The sequence below is a fragment of the Populus trichocarpa genome, chromosome 18, assembly GCF_000002775.5.
Source record: "Populus trichocarpa isolate Nisqually-1 chromosome 18, P.trichocarpa_v4.1, whole genome shotgun sequence".
Classification (NCBI taxonomy): Eukaryota; Viridiplantae; Streptophyta; class Magnoliopsida; order Malpighiales; family Salicaceae; genus Populus; species Populus trichocarpa.
Genome location: NC_037302.2, coordinates 2,006,125 through 2,026,090, shown reverse-complemented (window position 1 = coordinate 2,026,090; position 19,966 = coordinate 2,006,125). Strand labels below are relative to the sequence as shown.

General features: G+C 34.0%; 2 protein-coding genes across 3 annotated transcripts; one reads left to right on the top strand and one right to left on the bottom strand.

Moving 5' to 3' along the window:
- The first annotated feature begins 302 nt into the window (after window positions 1–302).
- On the top strand, window positions 303–3,541 carry LOC7462990 (uncharacterized). The gene is made up of 4 exons (XM_002324263.4): window positions 303–762; window positions 880–1,032; window positions 1,764–2,168; window positions 2,606–3,541. Exons 1-4 carry the CDS (start codon window positions 424–426, stop codon window positions 3,476–3,478), a joined length of 1,770 nt encoding a protein of 589 aa, XP_002324299.4. The 5' UTR covers window positions 303–423; the 3' UTR covers window positions 3,479–3,541.
- A 1,015-nt stretch (window positions 3,542–4,556) lies between these two features.
- Window positions 4,557–7,625, bottom strand: LOC7465389 (uncharacterized). Of its 2 annotated transcripts, XM_024590452.2 has the most exons (5): window positions 7,437–7,625; window positions 6,663–6,846; window positions 6,456–6,570; window positions 6,034–6,148; window positions 4,557–5,697 (listed from the first exon to the last, which is right to left on the bottom strand). In XM_024590452.2, exons 2-5 carry the CDS (start codon window positions 6,761–6,763, stop codon window positions 4,805–4,807), a joined length of 1,224 nt encoding a protein of 407 aa, XP_024446220.2. In that variant the 5' UTR covers window positions 6,764–6,846; window positions 7,437–7,625; the 3' UTR covers window positions 4,557–4,804. The 2 variants fall into 2 exon arrangements, with proteins under 2 accessions (XP_024446220.2, XP_024446219.2); XM_024590451.2 differs by lacking the exon at window positions 7,437–7,625 and having other exon boundaries at window positions 6,663–7,430.
- Window positions 7,626–19,966: the final 12,341 nt, after the last annotated feature.

The window sequence follows — 19,966 nt, the reverse complement described above, 5'->3', positions numbered from 1 at the left end:
GTATATATATATATAACGTGTTAATCTCCCAATTTTTGAAGGAAAAAAAAAACAATGACAAGCTTAGAATAGAAACTCATCAAGCGAGAGTAACGTGATTTCCTATGGGTGTGTGAATCCAGGAAGGTGGGCTAGCTCACACGGAAACACACACGCTAAGGAAAATCAAGAAAAGTAGTAGTTACAAATGAAATATATATATATATATATATATATATATATATATATATATATATATAAGCTGTCATGGAGCCAATTAAAGAACAAGTCTTTGCTGTTTCATTCTCCATTAAGCAATCCATTTCTCTCTTTGACTAACCTATAAATATACACACACACCCACGCGCACACACAAACAAACAAGGCCTGAACCAAGTCAGGATGATGAGTTTTTGAGGAGGAAATCAAAACAAGAAGATAACAATGAAGTGGTCATGGATTCAGGCAGCTGGGACAACCAAGAAGGTTCATGTCAAGGTGAGGCCATTGAAGCTAGAAGGATTGTTGTGTAAAGAAAAGGTTGATGGTAATGGAAGAGAGAGAATGGTTTTTGTTGTCAAGATGAAATGGAAAGGTCCCAAGTCGTCAGGATTAGTTCCATTTTATCGAGTTTCCAAGTGCCAAAGAAATTATAGCAGCCAGAAATTCCTCAAGGAAGGGGAGTCTGATATAGAATGGAATGGTGAAGAATTTGAGAGTGTTTGGATTCCTTCTAAAGACAATTCTTTTGTTCAGTGGGATGTTTCTTTCAGCGTTTTATATGTAAGTTTCTTGTTTTGGCATAACGTCTTTTTTTTTTTATTATTGTTCTGGTCATGTTCATCCTTGCTTTTGTATGAATCCAGGACTAAAATGGTAATGGTGATGGTCTTTTTGCAGGGTGAGGATGAGAAATCCATGGCTAAAATGGCAGTCTTGGGAAATGTTACGCTGAATATAGCAGAACTGGCTTCAAGGATGAATTCCCAGATTGAAAAAAAGCTGCCAATTTCTTTACATATTGATGGAGTTGACTGCCAAGCTTCTCTTTTGGTAAGTTTCATTTTCAGCTGCAGACCAAATTCTCTAGCTGATCTGTTCTGCTAAAAAAAAAACATTGTGTAACTGAAGATCAGAGAGATTTCCTCTTCTCAATCAAAACGTTTGTGTAACTGAAGATCAGTTTTGGCTGAGAAGAGGAAATCTCTCTAACATTTCGTAATTGACTTGTAACAAATGCCTGCATTGATTCACTTGCATCTGTAGCTACAAATTTCATAGTTATCGGCTGTTCCAAGATGGTGTAAGAAACCGATCAAAATAGAGTTTTTAGAATGTCCAAATTCTATGCCATAGATAGGATTAGGATACCCTCTGTTCAATTCTGTGAAAGAAACAAGAGAAATGGTGTTATTAAGTGAAATGGAAACAGCATATCTGAGCTGTTTGCACCACTTCCTTTATTGATATGGAAGATTTAGCTGTAAAAATATAGTAAAAAACCAAAACACAGCTCTGAGTAACCAATTGAGATGAAATAACTTAGAGGTTTCGCCAGATAAGGAAAGGGAAAAAAAGAGCAAAACTCAACCATCGAAAGCCCAAGTCTTCAATGAAACAGCGAAATTTACAATAAACAATTACTCTTGGTATTTGACCTTTTCATTGTATATATTTTCCTTGTAACTTACATGATGTGTAGCTACTATTGACCTTTTTGTTTAATATAATCTGAATTACTCTTGGCTTAAATAATTAATCAATGACTATTTCATTTCATACAGATTGGTGTAAGCTTCGCTGAGGTCAGAAATTCATGTGACCAAGCAGGAACTGTTCAAAACTCGGGTGATTCAGATACTAAGGAGGGACTTTTCAAGGGCAGTACAGCTTCTAAGAATGAAATGGACAGAGTAAACCGAGTGAATTCTAGTGACTCGGATGAGTCAACTATGTTTGACTCAGATGATTCGGCCGGAACTTTGACTTCCACGAGCGACGGTAGTACTCAAGAGATGGGTTCAGGGATCGAGTTCGGTTCATCCCTGGAGACTCAGTCAGACCGAGCTACCAAGGTTGGGTTATTCTCATGGAAGAAGAGAAGGTTGAGCTTCAGCTTGTCCAGGAGGAAAGTTGAGCCATTCGTTGAAAAAACTGATGCGAAGGTGGACAAATCCGATTCCACACAGGTACATAGATTACCTGACAGAGAAATACCCGCGCATGTGAATCGATCCTGTCTGTTCATTCGATTATTTTATATATTAAGATACTCCTGCATTACTTGTTGAATCTCTGATAGTGTTGTGTCGGCCAAACCCACAGACATGCCCCCATATAGTAGTGTCACGTCGGTTTCAAAAGTTAAATCTTCATAATTCAATCAATCCAAAATAAGCAATTGAAAGAACTTTTCATGTCCAGGAATAATATGCAAGCTTTTTTAGTTGCTCTGGAAATGATAAAAGAACTTGCCTTGGAGCATAATGGCATGGTGGACCACAAAAAATTCATCATGGTCACCATGTCCCTAATTTTGTCATTTGCTGTGACAAACTCATTGGCATTTGAAAGTTATGGGAAAGGGAAGTTTGAGATATAATTGGTTCCACTGTTGTTCTTGCAGAAAGACAAGTGGGAAGTCAAAGAACTAGTCAGCAGAGATGGTCAAGCAAAACTCGAAGCCAACGTGTTTCTTGCTTCCTTTGATCAACGAAGTGAAAAGGCCGCCGGAGAGAGTGCCTGCACGGCAATAGTTGCGGTCATTGCCGATTGGCTTCACTCAAACCGAGAATTCATGCCAACATTGTCTCAGTTTGACAACCTCATAACAGAAGGTTCACAGGAATGGCGAAAGCTTTGCGACAATGAGGCCTACATGAATTCCTTCCCTGATAACCACTTTGATCTTGAAACTGTCTTGAAAGCTGATCTTCGGCCTTTGACCATCTCACACGAGAAATCTTTTACTGGGATTTTCAGTCCTCAAAAATTTGAAAACTTAAAGGGAGCCACATCTTTCGACGACATATGGCAAGAAATAACCAGCAACACAAACGATTATGAGCAGAGGATATATATTGTGAGTTGGAACGATCATTTCTTCGTGTTGAAGGTAGATGCCGAAGCTTATTATATCATTGATTCGCTAGGTGAGAGACTCTCTGAGGGTTGCGGCCAGGCATACATCTTAAAGTTCGATGACTCGAGCTTGATGTATGAGAAGGTGGCGAAAGAAGATGTTGTCACGGAGGAAATGGCAGGGGAAGAGAGGTCCAAGGATAAAGAGGACATAATTTGCAAGGGAAAAGAGTGTTGTAAAGAATTCATTAAGAGATTCCTTGCTGCCATTCCAGTTGGAGAACTTGAAGAGGAAGAGAAAAGGGGCGCAGTTTCCACCTTTTCTCTCCTGAAGAGACTACAGATAGATTTCCACTACTGCTCTTCTTTGTATGCTTCAAATTCCTCCTCCTCTCCAACATCTTCCACCTTCTTCTAGAGCAGTCACATTGTATGCTTACGGTGTAGTTTTTTCCCCCACTTTTAACCTTTTTTTTCAACACATTTCCCTCTTGACTAGATAGATGCCACAGCAAGAAGTGTACAGAGCACAGGACTCCTCTTTGGGAGCAAAATACACATTCAACAGCTTATTCGGTGCTGTCATTAGTATGGAAAAAAAATGTTTGACACGATTTCATTTACAGCATAATAGTTAATTTCTAAACCCTAAGTGGCTTTTGAATCCCATCATCCTTTATGTCTCATAAACACATCAGTTCCCCAGTCACAATCATGAAGGTGAAGAAAGTATAGCTTACTGAAATAGTGAGGAATGGCCTCCATCAATCGACATTTTTTGACCTATCTGACAAATTTACCAAGACCAATGTGGTCCACATCCTCCACTATGACCTTAGATGTGTTGAAGCCATTTAGTATTAGAGTTAAACCCTGCAGATGGCTGATCAGCACCCACTGCCCCCACAAACAGTAATCACCATTCATACAAACAAAAGGTTTTGTCCTCTTCCTAAAAAGACCACATACACAAAGGGTCCACAAAACAGCCTCAAAGCATATTGACTAACAATATAATAGTAAGATTTGGCAGGATTAGACCTTCTTGTTCCCCACTAAGACAAACAAAATGCATATCCAGTGATTCAATAATCATTTCTTGCCCACTTTTTAACCAAAACCAATCAGAATGGGGGCCAGTGACCACTGACCTCAGATCTAATGATCAGGATTACTTCTCCTAATGGCTAAGTTTAAGGTTTGTTGAAGAGACACGTCTTTGCCCCCACCTTTCCACATTTATACTAAGCTTTTATAAGAATACATTCGAAGTGCATCTCGGAACTGCCTTTTGGACTTGTAATTATAAAGCCTCAGCTAATTGGACATGCAGTGACATAGATTACCCTACCAGGTTCTGTACATGAGATACAAATAGAATAAAGCCTGCTCTTTAAAACCACTTCCATTTTCCTCTCTTTTACACCTAGTTGCTGTCTTAAAATCAAACTTTCTCCATCCAGGTAAAAAGAAATGATGGTATGCAAGTTCTGGTCTGTGGTCCAAAAGCAACACCATGTTGCATCAAACATTTCTTCGTAAATTTAAACCACATGCTTCTTATGTTGGTTCTAATTCGAACTCAGATCAATATTTACATCTAACATTCTTACATTATTGCAGCTAGCAACTCATCATTGTCAAGCAAAACTAGCAAACACTACATTGCCAAAAAGAGCTTTAGCAAGATATGCTTGCTTAGGCATATCAAGAGTTTGAAGCAACATACCAAGCAACAGCCAGCTTACGGACCCACGCTTTTCATTCTGCCAGTTAACTTATTACAAGGAAGCTTTGGCTGCCATAAAAATTGTTGATCCTCGACATGGTGATCGAAAACCAACTTGCGTTTTTTCATTGTCACATCTACAATTATATGTTCCCTCGATTTGCTTGAATGTGAAACTTGCGGGTCAACCACATCAACCTTGGGGAAGAAAGATAACTCCTTGTCCATTTGTGGCATCCAATCATCAAACTTACCCCCCTCTTGAGAACAATCATGGCCACCGTCTTTGGCATCCTTTATTTGCTTGGTTTTCGCACGAGGCACTGGAGCTAAGATAGAGCCTAACCGCAATGATAAATCGCACTCAATTTCTTGTGGTTGCAAACAGTCCTTGTGACCAACTTGACTGGTTATAACAGGGGTGTCCTCGTTACAGGGGAAGAAGTTTTGCACAGCAACCACCTTGACAGGCTCTATAGTGCCAGGAAAAGTCTTAGGAAGAGCTCCACAACCTCGCTGTGGCTCTAGGCAACTACCATAGTATAGGGGGTAAACAGAGCACAAGCTTGGTATACGGTAATTTTCCAAGGGTAAACATCGGTTAACATTAGATGGAGGAATGTTATCAGACCTAAAAAGAAATCTGTTAGAAGTGTCATTGCCCTGGCCAACAAGGTCTTGTGATTCTGAGCCTGAAGGAGCAGAATTCATGATTGTGGGTTTTACCAGGTTTGAATAATCACGCAGGCAATGTGAGTTGGATATGTGATTTGCCCGAATGGCGTTGTGCACAGCAGCAGGTGACAAGGTGTTTGACTCTTGAGTGCTAGGACTAAGGTAAAACCTCAGATTGCAATTTCGTTGGCTCCTCGAGGCTCTTCTTGGTGTGCAGCCCAAATTGAGAGCAGCTGAGCAGTAATGAAATAGGGTGAGAAGGGTTACTCATATAGCATTTGCATGCAGAACATTGTCCGTACAACGTATCAAACAAAGTGGAGAGTCGCATAAAATGGGGACTTAAAGTGACAGCACTATGTGAGATATAATTATGATGGTTGAATCAAGTATGCTGAAAGGCACATACACTGAATCTAAATTTCAAAGTAGCACTCAATGTAATTGATTTCAAGCACTGAAAAATTGGGCCAAGAGTATTTTAAATTCTGAAGCAACAAAATCTTTATTCAAGACATGCAGAAATCAAAGACTACAATTAGCACAAGGAATAAAAACTGGGCAGGTACCTTCAATGCAAGGTTGAAGAAGCTCTCCAGTTTCCAAACTCTCATCGCGTCGAATTATGGTATTAATGGCATCATTTGCTCTGTCCCAGAGTGTCTTAAGGTCCATATATTCAGCCTGTGCAAGCATTAGAATCCAAAAATAAGCTCTACAAAAAGACAGTGATCAAATCTACTAAGCCAGCAAAAACTTGGCACTATTGCTGAGAAACAGAGAAAGCAAAATAAATGTCAATTATGAATCTTTAATTCATTAAATTGTCAGCACCCAATAGCATGACCTCAAGCTCAAAATTAATACACACACACACACACACTTCATTGATCGTGAACTCTGTCTCCAGTCTCCAGTTACCAATAGATAAAGATGGAGGTGTTCGTATTTCAATTGATAGTAACAGGATAAAAAAGAAGAAAGCTTCGACCTCGGAATTGGCTTTGGAGTACATGATTTCTTCTGCTTTCAGGACAACAACAGGGAGCTTCTCTTGCCATTCCTTGTTCTTTTTAGTTGCTGGGCAATGAGCCTCATTGACGAGTCTAAACAAGATACATAACCAAAATCAGTGAAAAAAGACAGACCCTTCATCAAATAAGAACATACACAAACAAAGAAAGCGGTAGGAGGGTACCTGAAGATTTCTTGAATGAGAGAACCTCTGATGGGCTGGTGTCTATCACTGTGCCACGCTCTTCTAACACATTCATAAGGCCTTGGTCCTGGTCGAGGCATCTTCTTCTTCGCTAGTACTAACTCTTTGAGAGGAAGAAAGAAAGAAGATTTCTCCGTTCCTTGAGGGGTCCAAGTTGACAAAGCTGTGACCAAGAAGAAAAGGGTAGCTTCAGTTTTTGGTTTCCTACCTTTTACTCTTGCTTGTGACTTTATCAAGTCTTCAAAGGTCACACACAAACATTGATCAGAACAACAACATCATCATCAACAACAACAACACAGTAAACTAAAACAAAATGCAAGAAGTGATGAGAGATGCAAAAGGCTTTTTAATATTTTTTTATAAGGGCTTTGGCTTTCTTTTTCTCTCTTTTCTGTCACAAACTCAATTATTTCAATGGGTTTTAATGAGTTTGGTGTGTCCCCCACTCATCCACATGCCTGCTTCCCCTAGCCCCAAGAGTCCCTCTCTCTATTTTTTTCCCCCATTGGTTCTGTGGCCTTTTCTCTTCCTTTTTTTCTCTTTATTTTTTGCCTCGTAACGTTATCTATCACTCTCTCTCTCTCCCCCCTTCAATGTTTTTCCAGCCAAAAGTCTTGTGAAACTTTTACAGTTCTTGTAGAGGTGGGGGTTGCTTAGAAACCACCGACAGTGACAATATCATCAGTTCTTCTCCTCCCCTACCACAACTTGGACGGTCACCAGTGAGAAAGGTCGGCCTCATGTTCTTACCATGTTAGCGAGCCTCTTTCTGAGCTACGGGGTAAAGGGTGGCCCATTCCATTGCTATAAAAGAAAGATCTTTTTCATGGGTCAATGTAACCGAGACGAGTAAACAAAAAAATGACCTTTTTTCAAGAAAGCTGCTTGATTATGCATTCCACCATAATCACCATTTATTTATTCGAGTAATAAGATGAGAATGCCATTACAGCGGTAGCTTTTGCACCTGCTACTTAAAAAAAAAAAAAATTAGATTTTACAAAAATATATGTATGGTTAAATTGATTTTTATTAATGAAAAGTATGTTATTTTAGTTTTTATAAAATTAAAATTTAAAATGCAATTACATATCCAGAATAAAAAATTTAAATTATTGAACTAATATAAATAATTTTTTCTTAGTAGAGTGTTTAGTTAATAACTAACCCGAGGTAAGAATTGGGAGCTGGGGATAGTAAATGTTTTTCTAGTAGTGTGTTTAGTTATTATTTCAAAATAAATATATTTTCTTATATAATTTACTTTAAAACTATTTTAATATTTTTAGTTTTGTTTCTTTTATATATATATATATATATATATATATATATATATATATATATATATATATATATTTCTATCCTGTACACTTAAGAGCATGTTTGAGATTGTGATAGCGGTTGCGGTTCAAAATGTTTTTCGTTTAAAAATACATCAAAATGATGTTTTTTTATTTTAAAAAATTATTTTTGAGATCAGTACATCAAAACAATCTGAAAACATAAAAAAAAATTAGTAAAAATAAATAAATTTTGAAGGAACGCGATTTCAACCGCGTTTCCAAACACGACCTAAAACCAATATTTATAAATAAATAATTTTTTTATGGATGAATGTTTATTGATTTTCTTATGAATTTAAATATTTTTAGACAAAAAAAGAATCACTTTCTTTTTTTTTTAAACGGGAAGGGAGGAAATATTCCGTCCTCCGAGGGTAAAATGATGAGAAAGTATCTTTTTTTTTCCTGGGAAATGGAATATATATTTTTTAATTGTATGGACAGAGTTGAATTTTTAATATTACTAAACTGCTAGAGAGAAAGCTTACTACTTAAATTAAAATCTCTACGAACACAATTCGATGATTATTAAGACTTGAGATTTTCATTAGGAGGTCTTAGATTGAGATTTGTTGAAGTATATAGTGGGATTTTGCTCCCTTTATGTAATTTAAAGCTCGTCAAACCTATTAATTAATTAAACAAAACATAGTTTAGTGGGATTTTCATTAGGTATTTTTTTTATTTTTTAAATTAAATGTTTTTATTTTCAGTTTTATCCTTCAATATTGAATTGATCGAGAATTAAGTTAATTTGTTTCGTTTTGTTTTTTATAGGTTTATCACGATCTCATGACCCAAATCATAAATTTAGTTGATTAACTCGGATTTACCTAGGTATATTCAATATGTTGTCGTCTCAATAATTTTATAATAAAATATAATCTAATAAGTTTTTTTCTTAGAAAATACATCGACGATGCCTTGACATTTTTTTATTGCATTCGAAAAATTAATCCAAACTACCTTATGCTGTGTGTTCTTTTATTATTATTATCGTTATCTTATTCAATAAAAAAATGATTCCAACTAACAAAGTTAACAAACACAATCGGGTTTATTGTTCATATTGCAATATCGTATATCTTAATAGGCATCTATCTCTTAATTTTTCAATTTAATTTTTAACTTTCGTTAACTTTTTCTTTGTATTTATTATCACGAATAATTCTTGATTTATTACTTAAATTCAAGGTTTTTTATGTGTAATTAGAATTTTTTTTCTTGGTGTCAAAAAAAATTGTTGTCAACGCGCTTTTTTTTTATTTTCTTATGTCGAAAAATAAAAAAAATCTAACTCACAACATAGTGCCGGCTATACAAGTAGTATCTAACTAATTAGAGTCTACCAGTTAGCAATGTTGAATTGTAAATATAAAATTAGTCTAAAAGCTTTCGCAAATAACTGATCAAACTCATAAATATATATATATTTTTTTAATGTGTGAAAAATGGCATCATGGGATGATCAATACCTTTGGGAATACCTTTCGATCTATGTCTCCTCTTTTCCAGCAATTTCCGACGTTGTCGCTTATGATTGCATTTACAGAGAGTACAATGGTGGATGGAATTAGGGAAACCATTGCCTGTAATTAAGGATGTTGTAGAAGGCAGAATTTAGGCATTGGGATGTTCGAGTGATGGCATGGAATTTCATCATCATGATCATGATCATGATCATGGATGGACAAAGCTGCCTATCACTTCAGTTGTACCTTCCACGATTAAAATATATAAAAATATTTTTGATGTTAAATAAAAAAATTAATTACATCAAAATAATTTAAAAATAAATAAATAAAAAAATTAATTAGATTATATCAATGCTTTATTTGACGAGATCAAATGTAATTTCCTTGATTAAAGATAATTAGAACTTTATAAATTAAAATTGATTCTGGTTAAAATACTATAGTTGAGGCACGTTTTTACTGTTCTTGGTCCCTCGAAGTTTTTTTTTTTTCACTGTGTTATTTCATTTTAATCCATGTTTAAAGAGGTTCTTGCATTTTGGTCCATGACTTCATTTTATTTGCATTCTGGTTCATGAGTTAATGGTAGGAAAGAGGGGGTTACTAGAGAACGGGAGAGGAGAGAGAAAGTGTTGGCTGAGAGCGGGTCCATCATGCCTAGATTCTTGGACTTCTTTTTTAACGTCTTTATTTTTTAAAATTCTCATTTAAATTCATTTAAATAAAATAAATAAAATTACTATTTAGAAGACTATTCCATTAAATATCATTCCGTCTCTGAATTTATTTTCATATGAGATTGTGAATTTTTTTATATTAGTAGCCATTCATTTAGTATGGCACTTCATGATTGTTTTCTTTTGCTTCAAGTATAATCAATATTAATTATAATTAAATAAATATAAATATGTTTGAGATGTAATTTCAATCAATTTGATATTTATTTTTGGATGAGATGCTTGCTTTTTTTTTCAAAATAGTTGAAATAATAACTTTTTTTATAATAAATGTTTTTATTATTGTATAATTAAGTAAAAAGAATTGAAGAGTTCTTTGTGTACTGTGATCAAGTATCTTAATATATTTTAATATGTATCATTGTCTTAATTTATAAGCTTGATCTTTAGTTAGCATCATAAACGTTTTTAACATTTATTAATATATATAATTATTTATTTATTTTATTAAACATATCAATTATGTTTTTGGTTCACAATTAAAATTTTTCTTAGTAGTGCAAAACGCGTTGCCAATACTTACATTTTTCTTTAGCGTTAATAAAAAAATTTGAGCCAACCTACCAGGAGAACAAGCAAACGACTAGTATGATAATAATAGATATTGGAATTAACATTAACATATTTACTAAAATATCCAGGGTATGAACAATGAAGCACCTTAATTTTATTTTATTTTCAAACTTTTTTTCTTACAATAACCTAATTAGATAGAGTTAGGCTTCAAATAATAGAGAAAACACTAAATTAAAACATAGAGGACTAAAAAGTGAAACATGGAGAGAATACATGATTCACTTTGAATTCATGACAATTTTCATTCTAGTCTAAAATTTCATTTTGTTTGCTTTTCAATCATTAGGTTTGAAAATGAAAAGAGAAAGTCACTAGAAAATAAAAAAAATAAAGAAAATGGCTGACTGCCACGATTTTAGTAACCAAAATGGTCAAATTTAAAGTCCATGAGCTTCATTCGACAAGAAAAGTTTGATAAATATGAGTTTTTTTTATCCATGTAAACATGCTTGAGAAAAAAGATAATATTCCATTTTGATTTTTGTTTCTAGATGGTTTTAGATTTTTTTGGTTGATTTTGTTGTGTTTGGAGGGTTAGCAGGTGGTTTAGAGAGTTTTTTGTGATATTCAAATGTGTTTTCAGATGAAAAGAGGTTGAAAAATAATTTTTAATAAAAAATCCTCACCCCTTAATTTTTCAGCCAGCACAATAATAGTTGGATTTTAGGTTGAGCTACAGTAGATGATGAGTTGCCTTTTCTTATTTTTTTTAAAAAAGAAAATATGGGGCGAGCGACCACCCTTTATAAAAAGAAAAATAAATAAATATGGCCTAGGCACACGAGTCTGGGCTTTTTTTTAAGGCCTTAGCATGTTGAGTTATTCAGGCTCGCGCGCTTATCCTAACCTTGTTTTTCAATTTTATTTTTCAACATTGAACTTTTGTTTAATTTTTTTAATTTTTTATCGATTTTATCCTTTAATATCTGGTTGATTTTTATTTGGTTTTCATTTTTTTTGATCATATAGTTAAATAAGTATCTATCAGAGTCCATAACTTAGATCATAATTTGACAAGTTAACTTGGGTTGACATGAATCGGTGTATTATACACCGTCGTCTCACTGTTTTAAAAAAAGAAAGATGTCATCTTTAAATTTTTCTAAAAGTCATATTACTTTTTACGAGTTGTTCATATTGTTTTTATATCTGCGATCTTTGTTTTTTTTTGTTATTTTTTTTCTATCTCGGGATCCACCAAGATAATTAAGTTATGTTAAAAAAATTCTTACATAAAACTTAAATTAAATAAGGAGTTGAATCGTGAGGTTTGAAGTTTAACCCGCTGAAACATATTTAATTTTAAGATCAAATAATTGGTGTAGTCTAGACATTCTTATTTTACCTTAAAAAAAAAATCTTTTAGTCCATCTCGTAACACAACTCTATATAACTATCAGGTAAAACCTGAAAATTTCAAAATGTTATTTAATCTGATTACATTAAATATTCGATGCAAATTAATATAGCATCGATCCAAGGAAAAGTATAAATAATTGCACATGAACAATCAAATACTTATATTATACTATTAGATTTTGTCACGTCAATCAAGCTAGGAGGTATAATATATAGGTGATATAGCGGTAATTTTTATTTAAAGTGTTTTTTATTAAAAAAATATTGTTTTAGTTTTTAAAATTTATTTTTTACAACAACACATCTAAACAATAAATTATTAAATATTTGAATTTATATTTGAATTTTCATATTCAAGAAAAATACTTTCTTTTGTCTGGGTCTTGGTAACAAGGGTGTTATTAAAGAAAGTTTACAAATCAGAAATACATTTTTTTTCTTGATAAAGTTGTAATTATTAAATATATCCAAATTAGTGCAGTTTTATAAAATTATTTTTATAGTAGCTATTTAAAAATTAAAACTTTAAATGATAACACGACAAGTAAATCAGTTACCAGCTAAGTTAGACCTCTAAAGTATAATGGTGAGAAATTACTTAATTTCTTGTGCTTTCTTTCTTTGGGATTTACAGAAAGAAAATCCACAAAAAAATTATCTTTGAAAGCAAGTCCACCTACTTTGAGTTTTTTTAATATAAACCCTGACCCAAACGTACATATGCTTCGGAGAGAAAAAAATAAAAATAAAAATATTATCGGGGTGAGAGTTAAGCGTGTTTGAGAATGTTTGTTTTTTAAAGTGTTTTTTTATTTAGAAATGTATTAAAATAATATTATTTTATTTTTTAAAAATTATTTTTAACATCAACGCATTAAAATGATTTAAATACACCAAAAAATATTAATTTGAAGTAAAGAAAAAAATAAAAAAAATTCAATTTTTTTTAAAAACATTTTTAAAACACAAAAACAAACAGGGTTGCTTTGAAAGCAATACTATCCTTTTTTTAAGCTTGAATCATTTTTTTTATTAAATTTAATTTTTTTAAAATTAATATTAATATATATATATATTATTTTAATATATTTTTCAGCAAAAAAAAATATTTTAAAAAATAATCTTAACAACAATTACATAGTACTCCTTTGAAGTTAATATTATATACATTGTTTTACTATTACTCATTTTAATGTAAAGTGAGGTCATAAGAATTCCCCCCCTCACTTATACATGGTTGTGTTTGAGTTCTAGGATAAAAAAGATGTGTTTAATTGAAAAAAAAAAACAGAAAAAAACAAATAAATTTATCTTTATAATAATTTTTATTATCACTATTTTTATTTTTTTTTTACCTCAAAAGAGTAATATAATTTCCTTAACATGCAGTCAAGAAATAACTTAATCTCGTAGCCAAAAAACTAATCCAAAATTACTGTGATTGTTATTAAAACAGTAGAAAAAAAGGGTTTTTATTTTTTGGAAATAAATCTGAAGGATTGAACATGATTATCTAGTTTCTCTTCGACATGCGATGGATCAATCTCTTAATATACTATGCATGCTCGTATAAGAGATTGATCACAGTAAGAAGGAAGAAAAAGACACGTGACTCGGGAAAGAAAGTGGCTTGAATGCATTGTTCATAAGAAAAGGAAAGAAAGTAGGAGAAAACAGCCCAGTGCTCCCACATCAAGAACTACAGGAACCATACACGCATGATATTCGATCCCTCGATGACAGGGTTTGGTGGGCAGTGTGTGCATGTGTTTGTCAGTGCAGTGGTGTCATCAGCTATGAAGCTTGGCACAGTTTGAATCACTGAATGTGCACAGTCATGATTAAGTTCTGAATTCTGATATGATGTTGAAGATGGGTTTTAGAGGAAAGATAACAAAAGCAAGGCAAAAGCTGTTTTGTTTTTGGTTTTTTTCTAAGCTTTTTGCTTTATATGGATGGTTGGATTGTATGTATGAATGAGACCTTACATGCAGGCTTGAAAAATCAGCCATCAATCTGCATCTCTGCTCTGTTGAAATTAAGTTCATGCATCTGGTAACCTGAGAAGGAAGCTGTGATACTCAATACATGTCAGAGGAAAAATTACTACGGACGCAATCGCAACACAAGATCTTGTGAAATGGGTTCATTATGTAAATATCATAACTTAAAGTTTTGTTGTTGAAATTTTGTTTTTTCAGTGATTTGTTTTATAATTTTAATATACTAATATTAAAAATAAAAATATTTTAAATATATTTTACTCATATCTTTTTGGTTCGAGCCATGTTATATTATATTAGCCCAACAACATGCATTAAGTGGACAGTTGGACAGCCCTCTAATTATAAGTTTTTAAATATTGTATAAATTATCTCAATGGAGTCTCTAAGAAATAACATGCTTTAACTGGGTTTTCAAAGGTCTAAAAATTATAATTTTCATCGACTATTATACTCTTTTATCGAAAATCATTATATTTTTTCATAAATAATGTCAAATCATTTAAAAATAACATAGGTTTACTGTATAGAATATATGCATGTATTTCTTTATTTTTTTCAATTCCCATTTAGATTCGCAGTTATTTGGTTTCAGAATACAAACAACGATGATATATATTAAAAATATTATTTTAATATATTTTTAAATAAAAAATATTTTAAAAAATAATAGTTAACACAAAAATTCCATTGCCCTGTTTTCCTCGTTTTATTATCAAATGGTTGTTGGTTTGTGTAACAAGGTACGAGCAAATCACCTAACATCATCGGTGATTTATATTATGTCGGCCAATCCACTAGTAATATAACCATAAATAGATTTGCAAACAAAAATAGCGAGCCAAGCAAAAAAAATTATTGGCATTAATTTTGTCAGTAAATTCATTACTGATCTTGTGCATATTATCGACGGAATTAAACCGTTGAAGAATTACATCTAACAATGACAAGTTCTGTAATTTTTTTCCAACTCCCTGAAACTTTTCGAGAGACTTATTTCGTTAGTGTTGTATTTAATATTTAAATAAAATAAAATAAAATAAACAATACAAAAAAATAAATTAAAATTAAAAACCAAATTTTTATTATTAATTTAAAAAATATTATTGAATAAAATTTATCTAATGGACAAAATTCGGAGGAGGAGGCGGAGACAGATCTTTGCCGGAACTAGGATGGCAACGAGGTTAACCACATGTACTAGTGAGGGTTGCCAACAACTGCTCGAGAACATTCACTTTATCCTCAGGCCGACTGTCTTCGGATTAAGTTGGGTCGTCTGAGATTCAATTTGTTCTCTTACAATTGCTTGGACGATCGAAGATTGGTGGCTTGATCTTGATTGAGAGGAACCAACGGTTAACACACTACACCCCCTCCCCCGCATATCCTCGATTGTAGTGTTCGAGATATCGTAAACTCGATTCCTATCGGGTCCATCAGTAGCTTATATGTTTCCTGAAAAAAAAGTCAACAAATTAATAATAATAATAACTTAAGAAAAAAAATGTTGAAATCTAACTTACCATGAATTTCTGAGCTCGGCTATCCACAAGCTGTTGCACTCCTTTTCGACATCCTCACTTCTCACGTGGGTTTCAACAAAAAGCTCCATCGATCTTGGATCGTGTCCATGCACAACAGCTCCCGAAAGGAAGCTACTGTTAATTAAATATTTTCATATAAAACAACAATTTTCCAAAATAAATTATCTTATAATACAGAATCTTACCATCCATTTTCCATGTGAAACGAATGGAATTGATCTGTCGGTGTGCGTGGTAATAAGACCATGAATCTTCTTGGTTCGATTCTCTGCATCGGATTGCGATCAACGCAAGAAATGCTCAGCGTCACGTGCTGGATATAAATTGACTATAGAATGACCATTACACATAATGCTATACTTATTTTAACTATTCCTTACTCATTTCTAGGTAGTAAAAAAAATTTCATACACGATAACATCAGTAAAGATCCTTACATATTAAACATACCCTTCAAAATTAAGCTTACAAATCATAAAAAACCATGCATTGCATAATGGATTTTGACATCAGTACGACATGAAACATACCCTTTAATGTGGTTGGGGATGACTAGAAATTATTAGGGTGTTTGATTTTGAATGCATTGCTACTATAGGTACCTTAAAAGTTCAACTCCTCGAAGAAATTGGTCAAAATAAAATCAAATTATACCATTAATTGAATAATTAGTATGATTGAAAAAATCTTTAGAACAATAATACATCTTAACTCTTCCTTAAAAAAAATAGCATAATACATTTGATTTATTCATAAAAATTTAAACCACACAAGTAAATAAAAAAAAGGAAGTGATCATGATAAATGAATTCAAAATCAAAGAAGTAAATCAAACTCCAATTTAAATCACACACATATATGCATAAAAGCAAACATTAACAACATAAAAAACATTCACTTTGAAGCACTATAATTATAAGCAATCCAACAATCAACACTAATCTCGTACAACAAACAAAATAACAACAAAAGGAAAAACTAATAGATGGAAGCAATATACATACTGAAAAAGAAAGTTACAGTCTTAGAGGGAGAGGAGAAGAGAAAGAGTGAAGACAATGAAGGGAGAGGGGAAGAGAAGGAAAGAGGATGATGGTGGAGATTAGTCTAAAGAAAGGGAGAATGGATGATGGTTCAGGAGATTAGTATAAGAGAGAGGAAGATGGTATTTTTTTAGGAATTAGGGATTTTGTTCTTCTATTAAAGTTTTTTTTTACAAATAGAATTACCGATAATAATTAAATATTTATTAATTTTTAAAGACCATAGGTAATTACATTGGTAATTAACACTGAATATTTTTTAAAACCCCTAAGATTTTCCAAAACCTCCCAAATTTTTCCGACAAAATTTTTTTCTATTGGTAATTCTATTTGTAATTTTCAGTGGCAAAATCATGTAATTTCTTCTCAACTCTTCGGAACTCTCTGAGGCACGTAGTCCGTCAGTAATTTTTAGTGGCAAAGTCGTGTAATTTTTTTTCAACTCTTTGAAACTCTCCGAGGGAATTAGTTTATTGGTAATTTTGTCTATAGTTTTCAGTGGCAAAGTCATGTCACTTTTTTCATCTGGAACTCTTCGAGAGAATTAGTCCATCGACAAATTTGTCAGTAAAGTTTAGTGACACAGTCATGTAGCTTTTTTTCAACACTCTATAACTCTTTGAGGAATTAGTCTGTCAGTAATTCTGTTGGTATTTGACATTCCATTATTATAAACACAATATCTTTTTCCCTATTTTTTTGTATTTCGTATCTATCCAACCTTTAAATACAGTAAAATCACAACATAGTAACACCAATTATTTTCAATATCATGATAATAAAATCACAACAATAAACTTTATAATTATATTAACAAAAGATCATCATAAAGAAACAACATAAGAAAAATTACATTAAAGTCAATTTTATTACGAATTGATGTTTTACATATAAAATTCGTTCAAAATCTTTGTAATCAAGATTGTCTTCTTCTTCCTCTTCAATTTTATCACTGTCATGTCTATCATAATCTTCTTCATTAAATTAAAGCTCGTCGATCTCATAATCTTCATCGACTTTTGTAACTCCACCGGTTCTCAATATATCAATTAACCTCTCAGCAAGACCATAAAAAAAAAATATTTTTAGCTACACAAATATTTGAATTTTTTTCTAGTTGGTAAATGAAGCAATTCGATATGGATCAACTAACTCATCAAGTTGAAATATATCGTCTCACACAGTTACTTTATTATTATCGTCCTGAATAACTTGGACACAACTCAGGGGTTGATTTTCACAATAGATAATCAATCAACCCTAAAACAATCTTTTCTAAAGGAAGAAGTATATGTGTAACAAACTTGTTGTCATTGCTTGGCAAAAACAAAGACTTCATCGACGTTACGAAGTCTAGCTTTTGCATTAATTTTGACAAAATCATGGTGGAGATCTACTTTGATTCCTCTATCGATGATATCATGACAATAATATTTGAATAAAAATACTTTATTATATTCGCTATGATATTGTAATTCAATCACCTTTTCTAAATTTCAATAATAATCAACTTCAAACTTATTAGAAGTTGATCCCTTAACATAAACTCCACTATTACAGTTTTTTCTACCATGACTGTGATATCCCATATTGGAAGCGAGCGTCCAGAGCCAGGGCTTTATGAGTAGTACTGGTCGCTAACCTGTTGTATGCATTTTAGGGCGTCAGACTCAGAAGTGGGCTTGCGTCACCATGAACAAAACCGCGAGGGCGGTAAGGCCCAAAACACACAATATACAACAGGTTGGACCGGGTTACATTTGGTATCAGAGCCGAGGATAGCTCGTCTTAAGGTGGGGGATTATGATATCCCACATCGGAAGCGAGCGTCCAGAGTCAGGGCTTTATGAGTAGTGCTGGTCGTTAACTTATTGTACGCGTTTTGGGGTGTGAGGCTCAGAAGTGGGCTCGCGTCACCAGGAACAAAACCGTGAGGGCGGTAAGGCCCAAAACGGACATATACAGCAGGTTGGGTCGGGCTATTATATTTGATATCAGAGCCGAGGACGACTCGTCTTAAGGTGAGGGGATTGTGATATCCCACATTGGAAGCGAGCGTTCAGAGCCAGAGCTTTATGAGTAGTGCTGGTCGCTGACCTATTGTACGCGTTTTGGGAAGTTAGGCTCAGAAGTGAACTTGCGTCACTATGAACAAAACTGTGAGGGCGTAAGGCCCAAAACGAACAATATACAACAGGTTGGGTTGGGCTATTACATTTGGTATCGGAGCCGAGGATAGCTCGTCTTAAGGTGGGGGATTGTGATATCCCACATCGGAAGCGAGCGTCCAGAGCCAGGGCTTTATGAGTAGTGCTGGTCGTTAACTTATTGTACGCGTTTTGGGGCGTGAGGCTCAGAAGTGGGCTCGCGTCACCAGGAACAAAACCGTGAGGGCAGTAAGGCCCAAAACGGACATATACAACAGGTTGGGTCGGGCTATTATATTTGATATCAGAGTCGAGGACGACTCGTCTTAAGGTGAGGGGATTGTGATATCCCACATTGGAAGCGAGCGTCCAGAGCCAGAGCTTTATGAGTAGTGCTGGTCGCTGACCTATTGTACGCGTTTTGGGAAGTTAGGCTCAGAAGTGAGCTCGCGTCACTATGAACAAAACCGTGAGGGCGTAAGGCCCAAAACGGACAATATACAATAGGTTGGGCCGGGCTATTACATTTGGTATCAGAGCCGAGGATAGCTCGTCTTAAGGTGGGGGATTGTGATATCCCACATCGGAAGCGAGCGTCCAGAGCCAGGGCTTTATGAGTAGTGCTGGTCGTTAACTTATTGTACGCGTTTTGGGGCGTGAGGCTCAGAAGTGGGCTCGCGTCACCAGGAACAAAACCGTGAGGGCGGTAAGGCCCAAAATGGACATATACAGCAGGTTGGGTCGGGCTATTACATTTGATATCAGAGCCGAGGACGACTCGTCTTAAGGTGAGGGGATTGTGATATCCCACATTGGAAGCGAGCGTCCAGAGCCAGAGCTTTATGAGTAGTGCTGGTCGCTGATCTATTGTACGCGTTTTGGGAAGTTAGGCTCAGAAGTGAGCTCGCGTCACTATGAACAAAACCGTGAGGGCGTAAGGCCCAAAACGGACAATATACAACAGGTTGGGCCGGGCTATTACATTTGGTATCAGAGCCGAGGATAGCTCGTCTTAAGGTGGGGGATTGTGATATCCCACATCGAAAGCGA